This window comes from Syngnathus leptorhynchus, chromosome 3, assembly GCF_054491065.1.
Source record: "Syngnathus leptorhynchus isolate UIUO chromosome 3, UIUO_Slep, whole genome shotgun sequence".
Lineage (NCBI taxonomy): Eukaryota > Metazoa > Chordata > Actinopteri > Syngnathiformes > Syngnathidae > Syngnathus > Syngnathus leptorhynchus.
Window position 1 is genome coordinate 5,787,745 of NC_141197.1, and position 17,357 is coordinate 5,805,101.

Consider the following 17,357-nt stretch of genomic DNA (forward strand, 5'->3'; position numbering starts at 1 on the left):
ATAAAAAGTCGAGCTATTGAGCGCAAAGGGACTTAAATGTGACCACAGATATTTGAGGCCGATGAAGATTCTATGACTAAATTGGTGTATGTGATGACTGAACGCAATTTGCCTTTAATATAAGTGTTTGGTCAACTTTGCTTGTGTGTGTGTGTTGTATTTTATTTTATTTTTTTATACCACAGTAATTTGGGACTTGCTCGTTCATCACCCAGTCCACTAGGTAGCGATAGAGGTTAAACTCTCAAGAGAAGAGCGACCACTGAGTCAACATGGCTGCGTCTCTGTTTCGCTTTGTCCGTGGAGGTCTCGGACGCAGTTACAACCGTAAGTTAACAGTAAACAATGATGGGCTCTTGAAGGCGAAACGCCACTAAAAGATTTTGGTTTGCTTGTGCTATTGGTAAATTTTACAGTCAAGTATTACTCCCACATGTCACGAGATTTGACCTTCGAGCTAGCTAATGCTAGCAACCCAGCTTCATATGGTTTTCGTCTGCGCACTGCATGTTGACTTAACATGACGCGTTAAGTCATCGGTCTTAGGTTAAATTTTGAATTCGTTTATGATTATGTTGTGCCGTTAGTGTTAGGTCGCTCCTTTGTTACCGAGAACATTCCTATTCAATTGTAGTAAACACAGGAGACTGTTTTTAATTGGCCGGATGTCAAAGTTCACTGCGTCTTGCTGGTGCTACAGTCTAGGAGAATAATGTGTACGGTACACGTATTTACTTTGCCTTCTAATGTGTCCAGTTGCAAGGTCTTCATGTCTCCTGCAGCAGAGTAGATTGCAGAGTTCCACTGCTGAGACAAAACGTAAGTACTGCTGGAACGCACTGCTTTTGACAGCACGTTAGGATATCACTTAACACGCTGAAAGTGTGATTTTGAGATAGGCATCAGTTTGTGGTTGTCCCAGCATATAACATTTGGAGATTGTTAATGCTGTCATATAGCAGAAGAAGGCCGGGGCAGTATTCATCTCGCTTCAGTAGAAACAGAACTTGGTTCTAAACAGATGACTGCAGCGTATTATTTGGGGTTATGCAATTAGTTATATAATACAAACAATGTAAATATTCTTTCAAATTATGCATTTAAAGCAGACCTATTTGACATATTCCGTTAGTGTTTAATTAAAAGAGCAAGTTCTGTCTGGGAAGTTGGAGGACAATGTGTGAACTCTTATGATTATTTTTCAACTTCTATGCATTTTCTCCGCAGCCACTGTGCGGCCTAAGGATGCAGTCACTCATAACCAGCTGACAGCGTTTGGGGAGTATGTGGCTGAGATAATGCCCAAATACGTTCAGCAGGTTCAGGTCTGTTCAATGCAACAGTAAATGCACTCTGATCCAAGAGCATGGTTATGTGGGACAATACTGTTTGGAGACCATATAGGCAAATGTAATGAGACATCGATGAAGTCTTTGTGTTTTACACATATGGCCTTCACACATGCTGGCTTCACAATCCTGCCCTTAGTTGAGACAGATAATGAAAATCCTCCCATAAACTGACATGTCAAGTCAAATCTATTTATATAGCACCTAATGAAAGAAATGTCTCAAAGGGCTTCACATGCCCACAATTATTAACGACATCCCTGACCTCCAGAAGGGCAAGGAAAAACTCCAAAAACCTTGACCGGAGAAAGATTAGAACCCTTAAGAGGGGATCGCAGATAGGACCAGGCTGAAACAATGAGTGGCGAGTGGGCAACATTTAGCTCTCAACGTAATATGAAACGATATGGAATAAAGAAGTGTAGAAGTCTATTTAATCAGACAAAGCGCTCCAGGAAGACGCCGTCGGTCATCATGGCAGCGCCAGCGATGAACTGGTCCACTTCAGAGCGTCCTGGACAGCAACTTTTAGTTCAGTCATCAGCTCACCCCTTCTCCAAGCTGCGGAGGAGAGGGCAGCAGATAAAGTAGAAGCCATAGTAAAATTGCAGTTTAACTGATTGCAAGCGTGTATAAATAAGTATTTAATCTTTTCTTGAATATTTCTACTGCACTCGTGGCTTTGATGTCAGTGGGCAGGGCATTCCAGAGCCTGAATAAATAGTGCTCTCGAACGTCTTTTTGACTCTCAGATAAAAACAGCTGTTCAATTGTACGACTGAACAGCCCAGTTTTAAAATCTGCTTGAGATGAAAACAATTTTACGGGAGTGTTCTGATTGTGAAAGTGTGTGTTTAGGTGACGTCTTATAATGAGCTGGAGGTGATGATCCATCCTGATGGCGTGATCCCCGTGCTGACATTCCTGAAGGACCACACCAACGCTCAGTTCAGAAACATGATCGACCTAACAGCTGTCGACGTTCCTACAAGGCAGAACCGCTTTGAGGTATGGCGATTTTTATTTTGCGTAAAGAAGAACCATTTTTTCAAACACATATCTCATAATGTTAGTGATACACTCTCATGCAATTATTGCAAGGAGTAGGACTGAGCAGTAATTCAATATCAATGCATATTGCTTGACAATTGTTTGCTTTGACAATTGTCAATACAAATTGCACTTAAAATATCAGGAAGCAAACCCCCCCCCCTCCCAATCTGCACACTGTAGGCAGTATGACCTTCGATTTGTGCCACAACTAGAAGAAAACATTTATTTGTGTTGTGTTTTTTTTCAGATTGTGTACAATTTTCTGTCACTACGTTACAACTCTCGTATTCGAGTTAAAACATACACGGATGAACTCACGCCAGTGGATTCTGCTGTTCCCGTCTTCTTAGCTTCCAACTGGTATGAGCGGGAGGTGAGTCAAAAACTACTCAATGCCAATTCCAAACGTACTCATCACCGATTTACCAAACTGCACATTTGTGGTTGTCACGTGAAGGTTTGGGACATGTATGGTGTATTTTTTGCCAACCACCCGGACCTGCGACGCATTCTTACCGACTACGGCTTTGAGGGGCATCCTTTCAGGAAAGACTTCCCTCTATCAGGATATGTTGAGGTGACTTGCACCTAACCCAACCACTCTTCCTTTTAATACAATGGAATCACCAAGGACTCAGAGGAAATAATGTGAAGTAAAATCGTTGCCATCATAAAAAATTTGCACGCAAGAGAGAAACAAAATGGTTTTGTTTAAAATAATTTTTTGAAGAATTTCAATTTGCATTCTTTATAAGCAGTGGGAGATTGCATAAAATTACAGCCATCACAGCTGTAATATTAAAAACTAAAATATAGCTACTTCAGCCTCAAAGATCTAGCAGTATAATAGAGAGGACAAAGAGATTTTTTCTTCACAATTGTCTAATAACTGAACCTATCCTTCTGCCAGGTGCGTTACGACGACGAACTGAAGCGTGTAGTAGCGGAGCCGGTGGAGCTCGCACAGGAGTTTAGAAAGTTTGACCTGAACACACCATGGGAGGTGTTTCCCGCTCATCGAGAGGCCAAGGAGGCTCCGCCCACACTGGAAGCTGGAGCTGAGGCTCCTGAGAAGAAGTGATGAACCCACCACCCCCTTTAGTGTATACAAAAAAAGAGTTTCTGACTCTTGTCAAAGCAACAGAAATATTTATGTAAATAAAAGTCCTGATACAGAAGAAATAATGCTGTGCTATTTACACGCCACAACAATGTGACCCATTGTGGTTGAAGATTCACAAGGTATCATTTCAAAAAATGTTTGAGTTTGTGATATTTCCGCCCCAAATACCCTCCTTGAGTCATTTCTTTTCTCATCAGCCCACAAGTTAAAATGTTTTGTTTAAATTGCCTTAGTGAATGTGTTGTTAGCTAATTTGTAGTGATCATATCTTGGGAATAAATCTCAAATTCCTTGCGTCTAATGTAATTTCACAAATATTTACATAGATGGACAGAGCAACCATTAAGCTGAAGATAGGTCCTTCTATATTACATTGAATGCACAAACTTGAACCATTTAAAGGTTTAATGCATAACCAAATGCATAAAATATAGGATTGTATAAAAGTTTCTTGTATTAGTTGAATTCAAAATTTGTTGCATAAAACACAAAGGAAACAAGAAGAATAAGTTTCAGAGTCCATTTCCAACCATATGTATATATTTAGAAAACAAGAGTTGCAAAACTCCACGCCAAAATGCCGTTGGGGATGATCTGTATAAGATCAGAACAATGGAATGAAAAACTTGAACAATGCCAGTTTATACTACATGATCGCTAATACGCTTCTTATACTGTCAATCAAAAAGAGATTTCGCCTCAGGTCATCCATCATGCAGAAGCTGAGCAGGCCCAGTCCACTGTCCTGAAGACCCCCTGAGACACCGAGCGTCCAATGGAGCCCATAATTTTTCCAATGAGTGTCCAGTTTTGCGCAGTGAAATAACCCACTCCATGTTTCCTCATCGAGGCAGTAGATGCTTAGCATCCAAATGTTCAATAAAGCACTTGTTGAGGTGAATGAGAAATTGCCACAAATTTGTAGCTTCTCGGCCCTATGTGGAAAAAGTAGAATATTTAGAAATGTGTCTAATAAGCTGATATTATACAATGGAATAGTTCAATTACAGTTGAAACAGCCCACCTGATTTTTTTTTTATCAGCTAGTCGGGAGATTATAAAAGAAAAAGTATCATTGTTTCTATTCAGCTTTCTTGTTGAGTCGACGCCGCAGCAGATACGCAAACACAGCACTATTTACAATAAACTGAAGAAATCCTATAGAGAAAATGCCATAGTTCACATAGAGAAAGCCACCGATGGTTGGTCCAACTGTACGAAGTAGAGCCTGAACTGATGCACACAGTCCCAGCATTGTGCCTGGAAAAGGAAGCAGAAGAGGTATCACCTTGCAGAAATAACACAATTGAGCAGGATCTCACCTGTGTCAGATGAAGGTACACTCTTGGTGAGTAAACTGTCTGTGATGACATTAAACACACTGAGAGAAAACATCATGGGAACCACAGTCAGGCAGAAATGGAACACATTCTGCATGTACGCCTGCAGGAAGAAGACATTTTCAGAGGGCATTTATTTGAAGGATACATTTAGGCTGCACTTTTAGTCCGAGGTACAAGATGTGCCTCAAATGAAAACAAAGTAATTTGTCTTTTTCACTGTGTGACTGTGTATTCAACAAAAGAAGATTTAAAGCAAAACAGGACGAGTACATCCTGAGACAACCTTTGATGTCAGCAGACCAGTTCAACATGGTACATTATGTGATGTGCCATCTTTTTTTCAATGTGTGAGTACTGTGTGTACCTGAGCCAAGCCAACAAAAGCGGAAATTCCGATAGAGAGAAGTAGCAGTGAACGCTCATTGTATCTTGCTGTAAGACGCCCGATCACTCCTCCCTGAATCACCTGAACAAATGTTTGGGATTTAATGACACCGCGAAATAGTCAGTGCAGTAAAATAATATTAATTCTACATTCAAAACATTTGTATATTTTTTTTTATTGACTCACCATCTGGGCTATTCCAAAATATGCCATTATATATCCATTTTGCTCAGGGGTCAACTCAAAAAATTCCAATGCAATTATGGAGAACATCACTTGGAAAATGCCTTAACAAAGACAACCACAAATTGTCACTGAAATGTTTTTGTGTTTACAATTTTGCTAGAAATAAAAAAAATCATCACCTGATGGTAAACCTGTCACAATCTTCACAAGAAAGGTTGCCGTCACGCCTGGAAACTTCATGAGTCTCGTGATCTCGCCGAGGCTGAATATGCACTTCCCTTTGGTCTCAGCTTCATTGGATTCAAAGCATATGATAAATATGAGAGAAATAACTGACAGTGATGAGAGACATTACCATGACTGACGATGCTCAAACATTTCATAAGTCACCTGACGAACTCTGACAAGGTAGTGAGTGTGTGAGTGTGAAGTGTGTCTTACAATCTGTTTTGGTTGCTGGACTTTGAACTTTAGTGCTTTGAGGTATAAAGCTGAATACCAGCAGCAAACTTAATGCGCTGCCTACGGCACCACTATATGCAGCAAATCTCTCCCTGGGAAATATGAGGAAAACTTAGCGTTAGCCGAACAACATAAAAATGCCCACATCTGCTAAAAAAAAAAAAAAAAAACCATTCAAAATCAAATGTAATCACTTCCTATTCAATGAGACACTCATTTATGGTCTGCTGTTTTTTTGGTCATTCATTCAAGATGAAGCGATACAAATTGATTAATACAATAAATACACTTAGTGGTGGTGCATGGAGACATAAACGAACACAGTGCGAATTAGTGACAGAGTGACATTCACCCATAGCTTGTGACGAGATGGCCACCTAAAGTGGAGCCAGCTATCATTCCAATTCCAAAACAAAGACCTAGTTTGGAAAGTGCGTCGGCGCGTTTTTCAGGTTCCGAAAGATCTGCTACAACCATCTGAGAAGCTGCAGACAGAAAGTGGGAAAACATTTTAGGCTCGTTCGCTGATGTTTATATCAAAAGAAGTTATGTAACAGTGGCTGTTGAGTGTGAGAGGCTCACCTGTTAGGACATGCATGACAACTGTGGGAAGCTTGTGGAGAAAAAGCATGGCTGGAGAATCTGCTATAGCCAGTAGAATGAAGAAGACAATATTTGCAGCGCAAGCCAATGAGAGTGCCGCTCGGGCCCCGATAATATCTGCAAACCTAACAAACAATAAATGAAGCACAACAACACATTGATCACGACATCTAAATGACGCCGGTGTCTGTATTTACCTTCCAAACAAAGGACCCCCAAACAGCTGGATGACACCAACTGTGGTTTGTAGATAGCCAAACCACAAAGTGTCAAATCCCAGTTTCTTCGCCAAAAACTGTTAGAAGCATAGATCAGAAATTTTAACACGTCTATTGCCAATTGCCAAAAATAAACCACTATGATTATCTGAGCTACCATGGAAAATGTTCCGTTTTTTTAACTCTGGAGGCCGACAGACCGTTATTTCAAATCAATCTGTATGAAGTATTCAAGCAATGGGGCCGTTTCTTTGACTGATCCAATTCCAAATTCATCTCAGTGGCCATGCAGCTAGCTGGATCACAATAACGTCAGCATTTTTCTATTCTGATGTTCGGTCAGAGCAAGCCAAGTTCAAACAGCAAAACATGTAGATATATTTAATTGATAGATAGATAGATAGAGAGAGAGAGAGAGAGAGAGAGAGAGAGAGAGAGAGAGAGAGAGAGAGAGAGAGAGAGAGAGAGAGAGAGAGAGAGAGAGAGAGAGAGGCAAAGAGAAAGAAAGAGAGAGAGGGAGATAGAGAGAGAGAGAGGGAGAGAGAGAGAAAGGGGAAAGAGAGAGAAAGAAAGAGAGAGAGAGAGAGAGAGAGGGAGGGAGAGAGAGAGAGAAATAAAAGTTGTTTTCTTCTTCAAATGAGTTGCCGGGTCAGCTTTCTTCTGTATCATCCAAGCTACCTGAGGATGATCTTCAGAAGCGCGAGACCGGCATTTGGGAGGCTGATTAGTTCAACGAACTAATTTCATGTATTAAGAAAATTTAGAGGTAGATTAAGTCAGGTAAATCAGCACTGTAGGATCAGCTAGGTAACAAATGCCTGCATTCTTAATTTTTTTCCTCATGAGCACAGCTGATTTAATCTTAGAATGCACAGAGAAATTTGTGAAAATCTACAGTGCTTTATCCACAGGTTGGAAATATCACATTAAACCAATGTTAACTTTGCAGCGTATCGTGGATTCTGGTTTGCTCAAAATTATTGCAGTTATGCAATAAAGACATCGGTCACTTCCGGAACAGCGTCTACTTTACGGCAATCAGGAAAATTTCACTTTCTTGTCCAACGTAACAGAACCACTTACAGGCGTTATTGAGAACTGTATAAACATCCATGTTATGTCCAGAGCAGCGATTAGATAAACGATGTAAATAGTTGTTTTCTTCTTAAATTGAGTCGCAGCGTCAGCCTTAAAGCTAACTGAAGCAGTTCCGTCGCTGGTTTCAACTCTTGCTGTCATGTTTGCATAAAGCTTAAAAAAATAAAGAACGTATTGTATTATTATCCCACGGATAGGTTGCTGAGTCAAACTCAACTTCAGACAAGAGGTGCGTTAGTTCGGTCTTTTGCCAGAGACAGCAACCTTAAATTCGTTAGGTATAATAGCTGAACTTTGGAACGGAAACCAAAAGTAAATGAATTTGGATTTGCAAAGAAAATTAACGTGAAGCAAAAGCGCTACGAAAAACATTCCACAAACTGTTATCTTTTTATCGGTCAAAACAGCGGGGAAAAAACAAGAACGAAATTCTCACGTAATCCTAAAACAGGTAGAAATCAAAGATCGAGGTTGAAATGTTTCGGTCAAGACGCATTCAATTGCTTCTCTAGAGAACGTACACTTGTGTTTCCACCCCAACTATTTTAATTCGGTTTATTTGAGATGTTTAGAAATATTCAAACGCGGGTTCTGAAATAGTCTGAAAAATGAGAATGTCCCAGTGTTCTTCCAGGTGTTTATCATAATGATGTTAGGAAAGAGAATGATGATACTGACTATCATTCTATACTAATCGTGTACATTGCTTATCACCACTGTAAACCACGACCACAATGAGACACATATTACAGCATTTTTAAACGATATAATTGCAGAAATACTTTACGTTTTATTTTTTTAAACTATAACTCTAAACATTGCTTTTATTTTTGAAGTAGATGAGCCGCCACATCCCGGAAGTACATTCCGTCCTCGTGCGTATGTAGGCGTTTATTGTGCGGCGTTTTGGTGGGTCAGTATTCGGTTCATATTTTTCGGCTACATTGTCGTGGCATGTAAGAGAACTCGGTTGCAATGCAAGTCCTCACGCCTCGAGTTTACTGGGCTCAGCGGCATGGAGAGATTTATCTCCGAGTGGAGCTGAGCGATACCAAGGTAAATTAGTCCGTCCATCTGCCTAGCACCTTTTAACCTTAACTTGTACACACTGTACAGAACATAATGTATATATCATTATTTTCTTTGATCTTTGCTCTCTGTACAAATAACATCATTTAAGGTATCACGCTGATTGTCCTGATGCGGGGTAGGGCGAATTAGCTCAAATTACCAGTGATTATTTGCTATTATTAATAATTAATGCTATTCGTATATTTTAATTTAGTGGTCATTTTAATAATTGCTCACAACTTGCAATTTACTAAAACAGATATCTATACACAACACGTTATTTTATAATCTCTGCAAATATGTAGATATTTTCAAATGATCACTTTGACAACATTCCTTGGAAATGACAATGTCCCATCACGAGTGAACTATTTTTAGAATTGGTTTACCTGCTTGAAAACTTACCAAGCGTCCAATCAGATGGCTGTGATGTCATCCTTTGTAATGCTCAAGGAGGCATATTTAATATGTAGGTAATATACACTACCGTATTTAATATACCTAGAAGGTATTGATCAGTTGACATCCACAAAGAGGTTATGTCTTCCCGTCTCAATACTAAAAAAGTATTGTATGTATTTGGTTCATGCCGCTGTTATGTCTGCAGTAAACGGCCCATTCCTTGCAAACACTTGTGACATTCAACACTTATTGTACAGCATCTGTTAAGCTAATGTCTAATAAAAAATGCATGAATTAATTAATGGAAGTGCTTGCTCATATTCAAGCTCTTCAGTGAAGACCTAAAACAGAAAAGCAGTATTTTGATTGTTTATTTGTTCAATGCGATGCAATGATTTTAGACATACAATAACATTATTTTGGATGATGACACGTGTCTTAAATCAAGTGGTCTCCGTAGGGGTGAAATTTTCATTGTATTTTCTTGATTTTTCATCTTACTCAATTTTAATCCATGTCTTTCAGAATCTTGAAATCAACACGCAAGACAACACAATACAGTTTAGAGGTTTGTATGTGTATTTTTGCAAGTCAAAGTCTACTTTATTGTCAATTTCTTCACGTTAAGACACACAAAGAGATCGAAATTACGTTTCCCACCGTCCCACGGTGACTAGACACATCACACAACACATACAAGCAAATACAAAGAGTAAAAACAATAGATAAGAGAGATGAATAAGTAATAATAATATTAAGTAATGTCGATCTAAAGAAGCAAAGTGCAGTGTGGCTGGTTAAAGAATGTTACTCTTCATTCAATTTCCTTATTTATTCAGTTTAGTTGAGACCGACTGCAGCACAATTTCTTTTCAAATATTGTTCTCTTCATAATGTTCTTATCCTTCTCAGCACAAGGCCATGGAGCTAAAGGAGATAATGAATACAAGTTTAGTTTGGACTTTTTGGAACCCATCAGACCTGAGGTATTAATTATGTTATTCATTTCATTTTTCAGTTCCACATCATTGTATTTCACGAACTCTTATCTGTCTACTTGACAAGCCCGATGCTCAAATGACCTATCTATCCCCAACATGATATACCTATCAGTATATCTGATATACTACTATACTATCAGTATCACTAACATGTACGCAATGAAAGAAATTTTTACGTGGTCTGCACTCCCCACTCACTGTTATCTATCTTGCTGTATCAAAGTCAAAACGGAAGCAGCATGCTTGTCAACAGCTTTTTATAATCTAACTTTGACAAGTGGAAAGGGAATTTCCATACCACCTTTTCCTCACCGGTACAAGTACTCGACTCATGAGTACTCACTGATACCAATATTGAGTAAAATAAAACTACTCACTCTTATTTAGTATTTATTTGTAATAAATTGAGAAAAGTGCAAAATAAAACTGACAACTCCTCAAGATTTTATCTTTGTTAAAAAGTGTATTGACATGCAAAATGATCTTGGTTCAACTGTTAACCGCTAAGTGTGTCACTATGAAGTTTAAAGATAGGGCTGTGTCCAAAGCATTTTTAAGTCAGCTCTTTTTTTATTTATTTATTTTTTATTTACCATTCAAAGAAAAAAAGATTTTTAGTACAGGATGTTCCGGAAGTCTTGGGGACATTTCAGATCTTAATTTCTGCCATTGTTAGATAAAACTGGTACCATTTTAAAACTAAATTCATTCAACTTTTTTTGTAATGCCAATGATTTTCTTTCATTATTATTTTTGATCCAGTTTGGACGTTTTGCCATTTGCTCAACCAGAAAAAGAGATTGCCTCCATGAATAAGCCAAACCTGAATATGTGCAGTGTGGTGTGACATTGAATATCTTTGAACATTCCCTAAAAAGCTTGAATGTGGGAGAAACTGCCGGGAGAGCCATACGAGTATTTCAACTTTCTATGACCGTTACAGACTTTTAACAAACAGATGTTCCGGCTTATAAGAGAAAACATTTCAGTCTTGCTTCCTGCTAATGCATCGGTTAGGATGTGGAAAAAAGCGGCCAGTGACAAGTTACCGTCACATTTCTTACTAGATTCTGAACACGCTCATGTTTTGCGCATGTGTACTACATTGTTTCATCTCTTGTGTACCTTTCAGATTGAACATAAGTCAACCGAGCGTCAGGTCGACATCAAAATTAAGAAGCAAGAAGAGCGCTGGTGGGACCGTCTGACTTTGCAGGAGAAGAAGCCCGTCTTTCTGGCTCCTGACTTCAATCGCTGGCTGGATGAATCTGATGCTGAAACGGAGCTTCAGGCAAAGGTATTAAACTCACAGCCGGGCTCTTTTTCAATCTCTCAATCTTAATATAGCTTTGGAAATCCTTCACTTTCTTTGACAAAGTTGCTATACTCTTCAGTTACTGAAATATTATTTGTATAGTAAAACCATGAATCAACTTCTCTCCACTTCAGCATCCTTGAGTTGTTTGAACTACAAAAGTCTCTCCGAGTAATAAAGATGGCGGATTTCCTAAACTGTTTGGGAACACCCATTACCTTGTTTGGTTTGTCCCGCCCGAACGGATGTGATGTAATTGATAAAAATACGTAATAGAAAACGGAGAAAAATGAACAGAGTAAAAAACCCAAACAGATCATAAAAGTATCTCTGCTGCAGCACCTGGAGGGATAGATGATACCTTTCTACACTCTTGGAGACTCCAAATACACAAGAATATGAATTTAAACAAAAAAAAGGGGATTTTCCACGATATGTCTCTTCTCTTTGTTTTTAAGTACGGCCTTTATTGCTAGCTTGACAGAAAGACTCTTTTAGTTTGACAGAATTGTGAATTTTGGGAATACTAAAATGGGAACGTGTAACACGATGGTTTTTTTTTTTTGGAGGAAGCAAAGCTCAACAAGATAAGAGTGGAGTCAAGAGTTCGTAAAGATCGTGAGTTCTGTTTGAATCCTCATCTGCACACAAATGAAAAATCAAAGACACTAAGTGTCACCATTGCTTTCTTTTGACTTGATTTTTCTTTGATAGCATACCTGGGTCTGAAGAGAGGCTACTTATTTATGTACAATCTGGTGCAGTTCCTTGGATTCTCCTGGATCTTCGTCAACTTGACCGTTCGACTCCTCATTCTTGGTCAAGGTTTGTAAATGTTGCAGGGGTGTCCCACGGCCCCCCATTTGCACTAAATGTCACACATGTTGCGGACCTTGAGGGGAAAAAAAATGCAACCAGTCCTCACCTTCTGCCTTAAGGCAGCAAGAATAAGATGCAGCACCCCCCCGCCAATCTCGTGAGGAGAAGCGATTCGTAAAATAGATGGATATTAAAATTAGAATTCATGTTTATTTAACAGGAATGATTCAACATTGCCTTTAAAAAAAACAAGATGACAAAACAAGATCCAAGATATGCACAATGCAGCTAATTTGCTGTATTCGTCCTTGGTCAGGCTGTAGATGAAATGAAAGACTACTAAATACAATAAAATTACACTTAAATAATAAAACTACGAAAGAACATCAATGAATACAGCAAAGTAATGTTGACCATATGGTCTCCATTTTGAACTGCTGACTAAAGACAATGGAGAGAAGGACAAAGCCCACATTTGATGTTGATTTCCCTCGTACCCCCCTCCCCCCCAAAAAAACTGAGCTGACTTGCAGTTGTGCAAGTACAATTAGAGTCTTAGAGTTACAAAAAGACTGTTTTAATGCTGCTTTGATCATGTTTTATTTAGTTCACTTGAACCAACCATCAATTTGACCTTTTCCAAACAACTCTCAATTCTGTAACGCTAACTAGTGGAAGCCAGTTTTGAATCCGAGACAACAATTTTGGCTGGATTATAATTGTGAGCGTAATTAGCATTAGTGCATCATACATGATTAGCACGAAGCGAACAAAAAGGTCAAGGAAACACTGAAGGGCTGCCATTTGAGGAGAACCAAATCACCGGGAGACGGCGACAATTTGTTTTGCAAATGCCAATGATTATTAATGATGATTATGCTCAGTGCTGCAAGCAATACGCTGTTTCATGATCGCATTTTGTTCCTCTCCCTCCTCCACAGATTCATTTTATGATACCTTCAACACCACAGCTGATGTGATGTACTTTTGCCAGATGATGGCTGTTCTGGAGGTGATCAATCCCTTGTTAGGCCTGGTAAAGACGGGCTTTATTCCTGCCATGATTCAGGTAAAGAAGACCTGTTCCTATACTCGTGTGTCGATACACCTTTAAAACTGCTGGATTAAAAAGTTGGCCAACCCTAGAGTTTGGGTCAATTTGATCTTTCCAAAAAAGAAAAAAAAAATTATTGGGTGTTCTGTACATAAATGGGTTGTTTGGGGTGTTTTAACCTGCGTTGTGTTGTTTTAAACCCATCATTTTTAGAGCTGTAGCATGTTCTTCATATGCTCACTTGTTAAAGATGAAGTCAACGCCAAATTTTCTTGACAATAATGTTTTACGTGCCCCCACTAATTTAAACACAGCATTTTTCGCCATATTGGGTTTGTGGAATGAGTTAAGCAGCAAAATTGACCCTTTCTTATCCGTTTTGAGGCGACCATTTTGCCACTTGCTATTGACTGAAAATGACATCACAGTTGCCAGGTCTCAGGTAACAACCAATCACGACTCACCAGTTTCCTGAAGCTGAGCCGTTGTGATGTGAAATGTGATGTAATTTTTAGTCAAAAGCAAGTGGCAAAATGGCCGCCCCCTGAAATGGATAAAAACAGGTGGATTTTGCCTATTTAATTCAGCTTCTTAATCAGAACACTGACTAGTTGGGCTGCACAGAACTTATTAGAAAGAAAATTTGGGGGTTGATCTCCCCTTTAACGTCTCCTCTCACAGGTCGCAGGGAGGAATGTCATTTTATTTGTCATCTTCGGCTGCTTGGAAGAAATGCAGAGCAAACCTGTTGTCTTTTTTGTGTTTTACCTATGGAGCACCATTGAAGTCTTCAGGTAAGATATCAATGCACTTATATGCTTCTGCTGCTGCTGATGATGAAGACGACGACAATGCCTTTCTGGCCGGTGGGGCTTCTCATTCTCAGGTACCCTTTCTACATGCTGGCCTGCATTGGCACTGAGTGGAAGCTGTTGACGTGGCTGAGGTACAGCCTTTGGATCCCACTGTACCCACTTGGAGTTATCGCGGAAGGTAATTGCCCCCTTGTGGCTGTGTTGAGAAAAGCTCACAAACAAATATCATTTGTTGGTGACAACTTGTATTTCTATGGATTTGTGCAGCGGTGGCTGTGATCCAGTCCCTCCCCATCTTTGAGGAAACACATTTGTTCAGCCTCCCCCTGCCTCCGCTTTTGGGACACTACTTAAGCTTTTCATACATTCTGCAGCTCTACTTGGTTCTCATGTTTCTGGGTAAGGTAGCAATCACACAGTAGCATCCTCACCAGTGAGGATTGTGTATGTGATCTTTGAGTCCATCAAGTAAATATTTACCTGCGTTTCTTTTCTTCTTCAGGACTCTTCATCAATTTCCGATATCTATACAAGCAGAGGAGGAGACGCTTTCGATCAAGGAAAAGGAAAGTTCACTAATGGAGCAGGATGCGACGCAATGTTTGTTTTTCTCATTGCCTTTTCAATGGAATTCATACTGGTTAATTTCATCCTTGTTTGCCTGGATTGGATTTCCTTTATTTGTCCTCTCCTAAATTTAGAGTTCCACCCCACTGGTGGTTTGACTGGATCATGTTTTGTTTATTTTAAGACGGGTAAACACCAATTTATAGTATTAATAAATTTAATTAATTAATTTAATAAGTTTTTTTTCCCTATATAGTCTACATACAGTGAGGCAAAATGTGTTTTGTTAGTCAATGATCTTGCAAGGTCTCCAACAAGGATGAGAAATGAAAAAGTTGTGTCATTTTCAGTCAAGATAGATTTCAATTGTGAGGAACGGAATTTGGATTAAAAAAATACTGAAATCACATTTTAAGAATAAAGAATTTATTTTTAAACTATGGTGAAAATACGTATTTGGTCAATAACAGAAATTCAATTCAATGCAAATATTTTCTGCAGTTCTTCACCAGATTTGCACACACTGTTGCTGGTATTTTGGCTCATTCCTCCATGCGGGTCTCTTCTAGAGCAGTGATATTTTGAGGTTTTGCAAGGCAACACATGCTTGCAATTCCCTCCACAGAAACTGGCTGGGCCACTCCATGTATTTGAAATGGAACCACTCCTTCATTGCCCGGATGGGCTATGTGTTTGGAAACATTGTCATGCTGGAAGACCCATCCACATTTCATTTTGAATGCTCTCATTGCTGCAATGAGGTATTTGCTCGAAATCCTACATTGCATGGCTCAATTAATACTGTCTTGAATACAGATCAATAGTCCCATTCCCTCTTCTGGGTCATCCATATGCGCTGTGGCAAACTTCAAGTGGGCTTGGATATGAACTGGCTTGAGCTTGATTCCCTGTGAGTGAAGTGTGTTATTGATGGTAAATTTGAGAACCATAGTTACTTTGGGCCCAGCTCTCTGCTGGTCATTCAGTGGTGTAGTTCTGGAATTTTTCATCACTGTCCCCAAATCAGGCCTTGTGTGTCTGTTATTGTTCAAATACTTAATTTCCACCATAATTTACAAATAAATTCTCTAAAAATGTCAATTGTGATTTTCAGGAATTTCTATTTACATCCGGTCCCTCTTACAGTTAGTGTACCTATTTCATAATTTTAAAGGGAAGTCAAGCCCCAAATGTTCTTTGGAATTTGTTCTATACAGCGTAACTAGTCGGAAACACTGTATTTTAATTAATGTTTTTTTTTTTGTGGAATATGAGTTAAAATCACACCACATGTTTTAATTCATCAGTTCCCATGACAACTGTGACATCATTTTCAATCAACAGCTAGTGGCAAAATGGCCACCCCCTGTGATAGATGAAAACGAATGAATTTTGCTGCTTAACTCTCATTTCAAAAACACAATATTGAGGCCACATACAACATCTTATTGTAAAGAACATTTTGGGGTTGACTTCCACTTTAAGTGGCAGAAATTGCACATGCATCAGTGGTTGACTATGTAAAGACTTTTTTGTCCCAGTGTATATGAATAGTTTCCATCTGTTCTGTGTTTGTACTTCTGTCATCTTGCAAAATGATGCTGGCAGGTTGAACCCGCCATTATTGACAAATCACAATAAAGATTTTATGTACTGAGATTGGCTGACAAGCAGTCTGCCTTTCGCCCAACGTCAGTTGCATTATGCTTCAGCGTGCCTGCGACACCGGTGAGCGTAGGCAGTGCAGAAGAGAGGATGGACATATAGATTATAAGTACAGTTTCCACCAAATAACAATGTGTTATGTTCTTGCTAAATGTCCATACACTTGAATAGCAACCTTTTGTGTTTTTTCTTTGTGGCCTGTTCATAACGCCTCTAGTTGAGCTAATTGTGTACTCTTGGTGGCAACATTTCCGTGACAGCTAAATCCAAATGACTGCTGCAGTTTGTCAACACAGCAGTTCCACGACGACACTCTCAAATCTCATTTGTGAGAAATTTGAAAAGTTGTATGCTATATACATTGTATATTAAATAATGTATTCATATTAAATGAGTGTGTGTGTGCGTGTGTGTGAGAGAGAATATTATATTTTATTTCATGAAATGTTTTGGAGAAACTAAATTAAGAAAATCTTGTGTTTAGGAAGCAGATGTGTTTTAAGTGTCAAATAGAGCATGCGTAAACGAGAGGTTAGATGATAGGAAATGGATGTTCTTTCTCACTCATAAGATTGCTCTTATTTTTAATGTTCAAAATGAGTAACACAGTAGGTATACATAATTTGATTCTGTACTTGAGTAGATTTTTCAGGTAACTGTTCAGCACTTGAATATTTATTTTTCTGATGACTTATTTTTACTCCTTTACATTTGAAAATGTATCAGTATTTCTATGCCTTTGTCAAAATAGGCTTGTTACATTCCAACCTATACAGATGATGACACGATGTAAAAAGGAGGCAAAGTCAACTGCAATTGAAATATTGA

At 38.9% G+C, this 17,357-nt stretch overlaps 3 protein-coding genes across 5 annotated transcripts; 2 read left to right on the forward strand and 1 right to left on the reverse strand.

Annotated features, from left to right (window-relative positions):
• The first annotated feature begins 193 nt into the window (after nucleotides 1–193).
• Nucleotides 194–3,970, forward strand: ndufs3 (NADH:ubiquinone oxidoreductase core subunit S3). The gene is made up of 7 exons (XM_085907370.1): nucleotides 194–327; nucleotides 757–819; nucleotides 1,228–1,325; nucleotides 2,208–2,357; nucleotides 2,650–2,775; nucleotides 2,860–2,979; nucleotides 3,313–3,970. Exons 1-7 carry the CDS (start codon nucleotides 273–275, stop codon nucleotides 3,481–3,483), a joined length of 783 nt encoding a protein of 260 aa, XP_085763496.1. The 5' UTR covers nucleotides 194–272; the 3' UTR covers nucleotides 3,484–3,970.
• slc67a1 (solute carrier family 67 member 1) lies at nucleotides 3,540–8,487 on the reverse strand. 3 transcript variants are annotated; one of them, XR_015065628.1, is made up of 11 exons: nucleotides 7,806–8,483; nucleotides 6,702–6,799; nucleotides 6,484–6,629; nucleotides 6,254–6,386; nucleotides 5,881–5,993; nucleotides 5,619–5,729; nucleotides 5,440–5,540; nucleotides 5,233–5,334; nucleotides 4,848–4,968; nucleotides 4,550–4,785; nucleotides 3,540–4,460 (listed from the first exon to the last, which is right to left on the reverse strand). XR_015065628.1 is itself a non-coding variant. In XM_085907367.1 (10 exons), the coding sequence occupies exons 1-10, from the start codon at nucleotides 7,959–7,961 to the stop codon at nucleotides 4,607–4,609; spliced, it is 1,260 nt and encodes a 419-aa protein (XP_085763493.1). In that variant the 5' UTR covers nucleotides 7,962–8,487; the 3' UTR covers nucleotides 3,540–4,606. The 3 variants fall into 3 exon arrangements, 1 of the variants encoding a protein (XP_085763493.1); XR_015065629.1 differs by lacking the exon at nucleotides 7,806–8,483 and adding an exon at nucleotides 7,401–7,786; XM_085907367.1 differs by having other exon boundaries at nucleotides 3,540–4,785; nucleotides 7,806–8,487.
• On the forward strand, nucleotides 8,390–16,920 carry LOC147058926 (very-long-chain (3R)-3-hydroxyacyl-CoA dehydratase-like). Its single transcript, XM_085907369.1, has 11 exons — nucleotides 8,390–8,876; nucleotides 9,819–9,861; nucleotides 10,206–10,279; nucleotides 11,427–11,591; nucleotides 12,179–12,227; nucleotides 12,324–12,434; nucleotides 13,370–13,497; nucleotides 14,164–14,276; nucleotides 14,369–14,475; nucleotides 14,565–14,696; nucleotides 14,800–16,920. The coding sequence occupies exons 1-11, from the start codon at nucleotides 8,796–8,798 to the stop codon at nucleotides 14,874–14,876; spliced, it is 1,080 nt and encodes a 359-aa protein (XP_085763495.1). The 5' UTR covers nucleotides 8,390–8,795; the 3' UTR covers nucleotides 14,877–16,920.
• The last annotated feature ends 437 nt before the right edge of the window (nucleotides 16,921–17,357 follow it).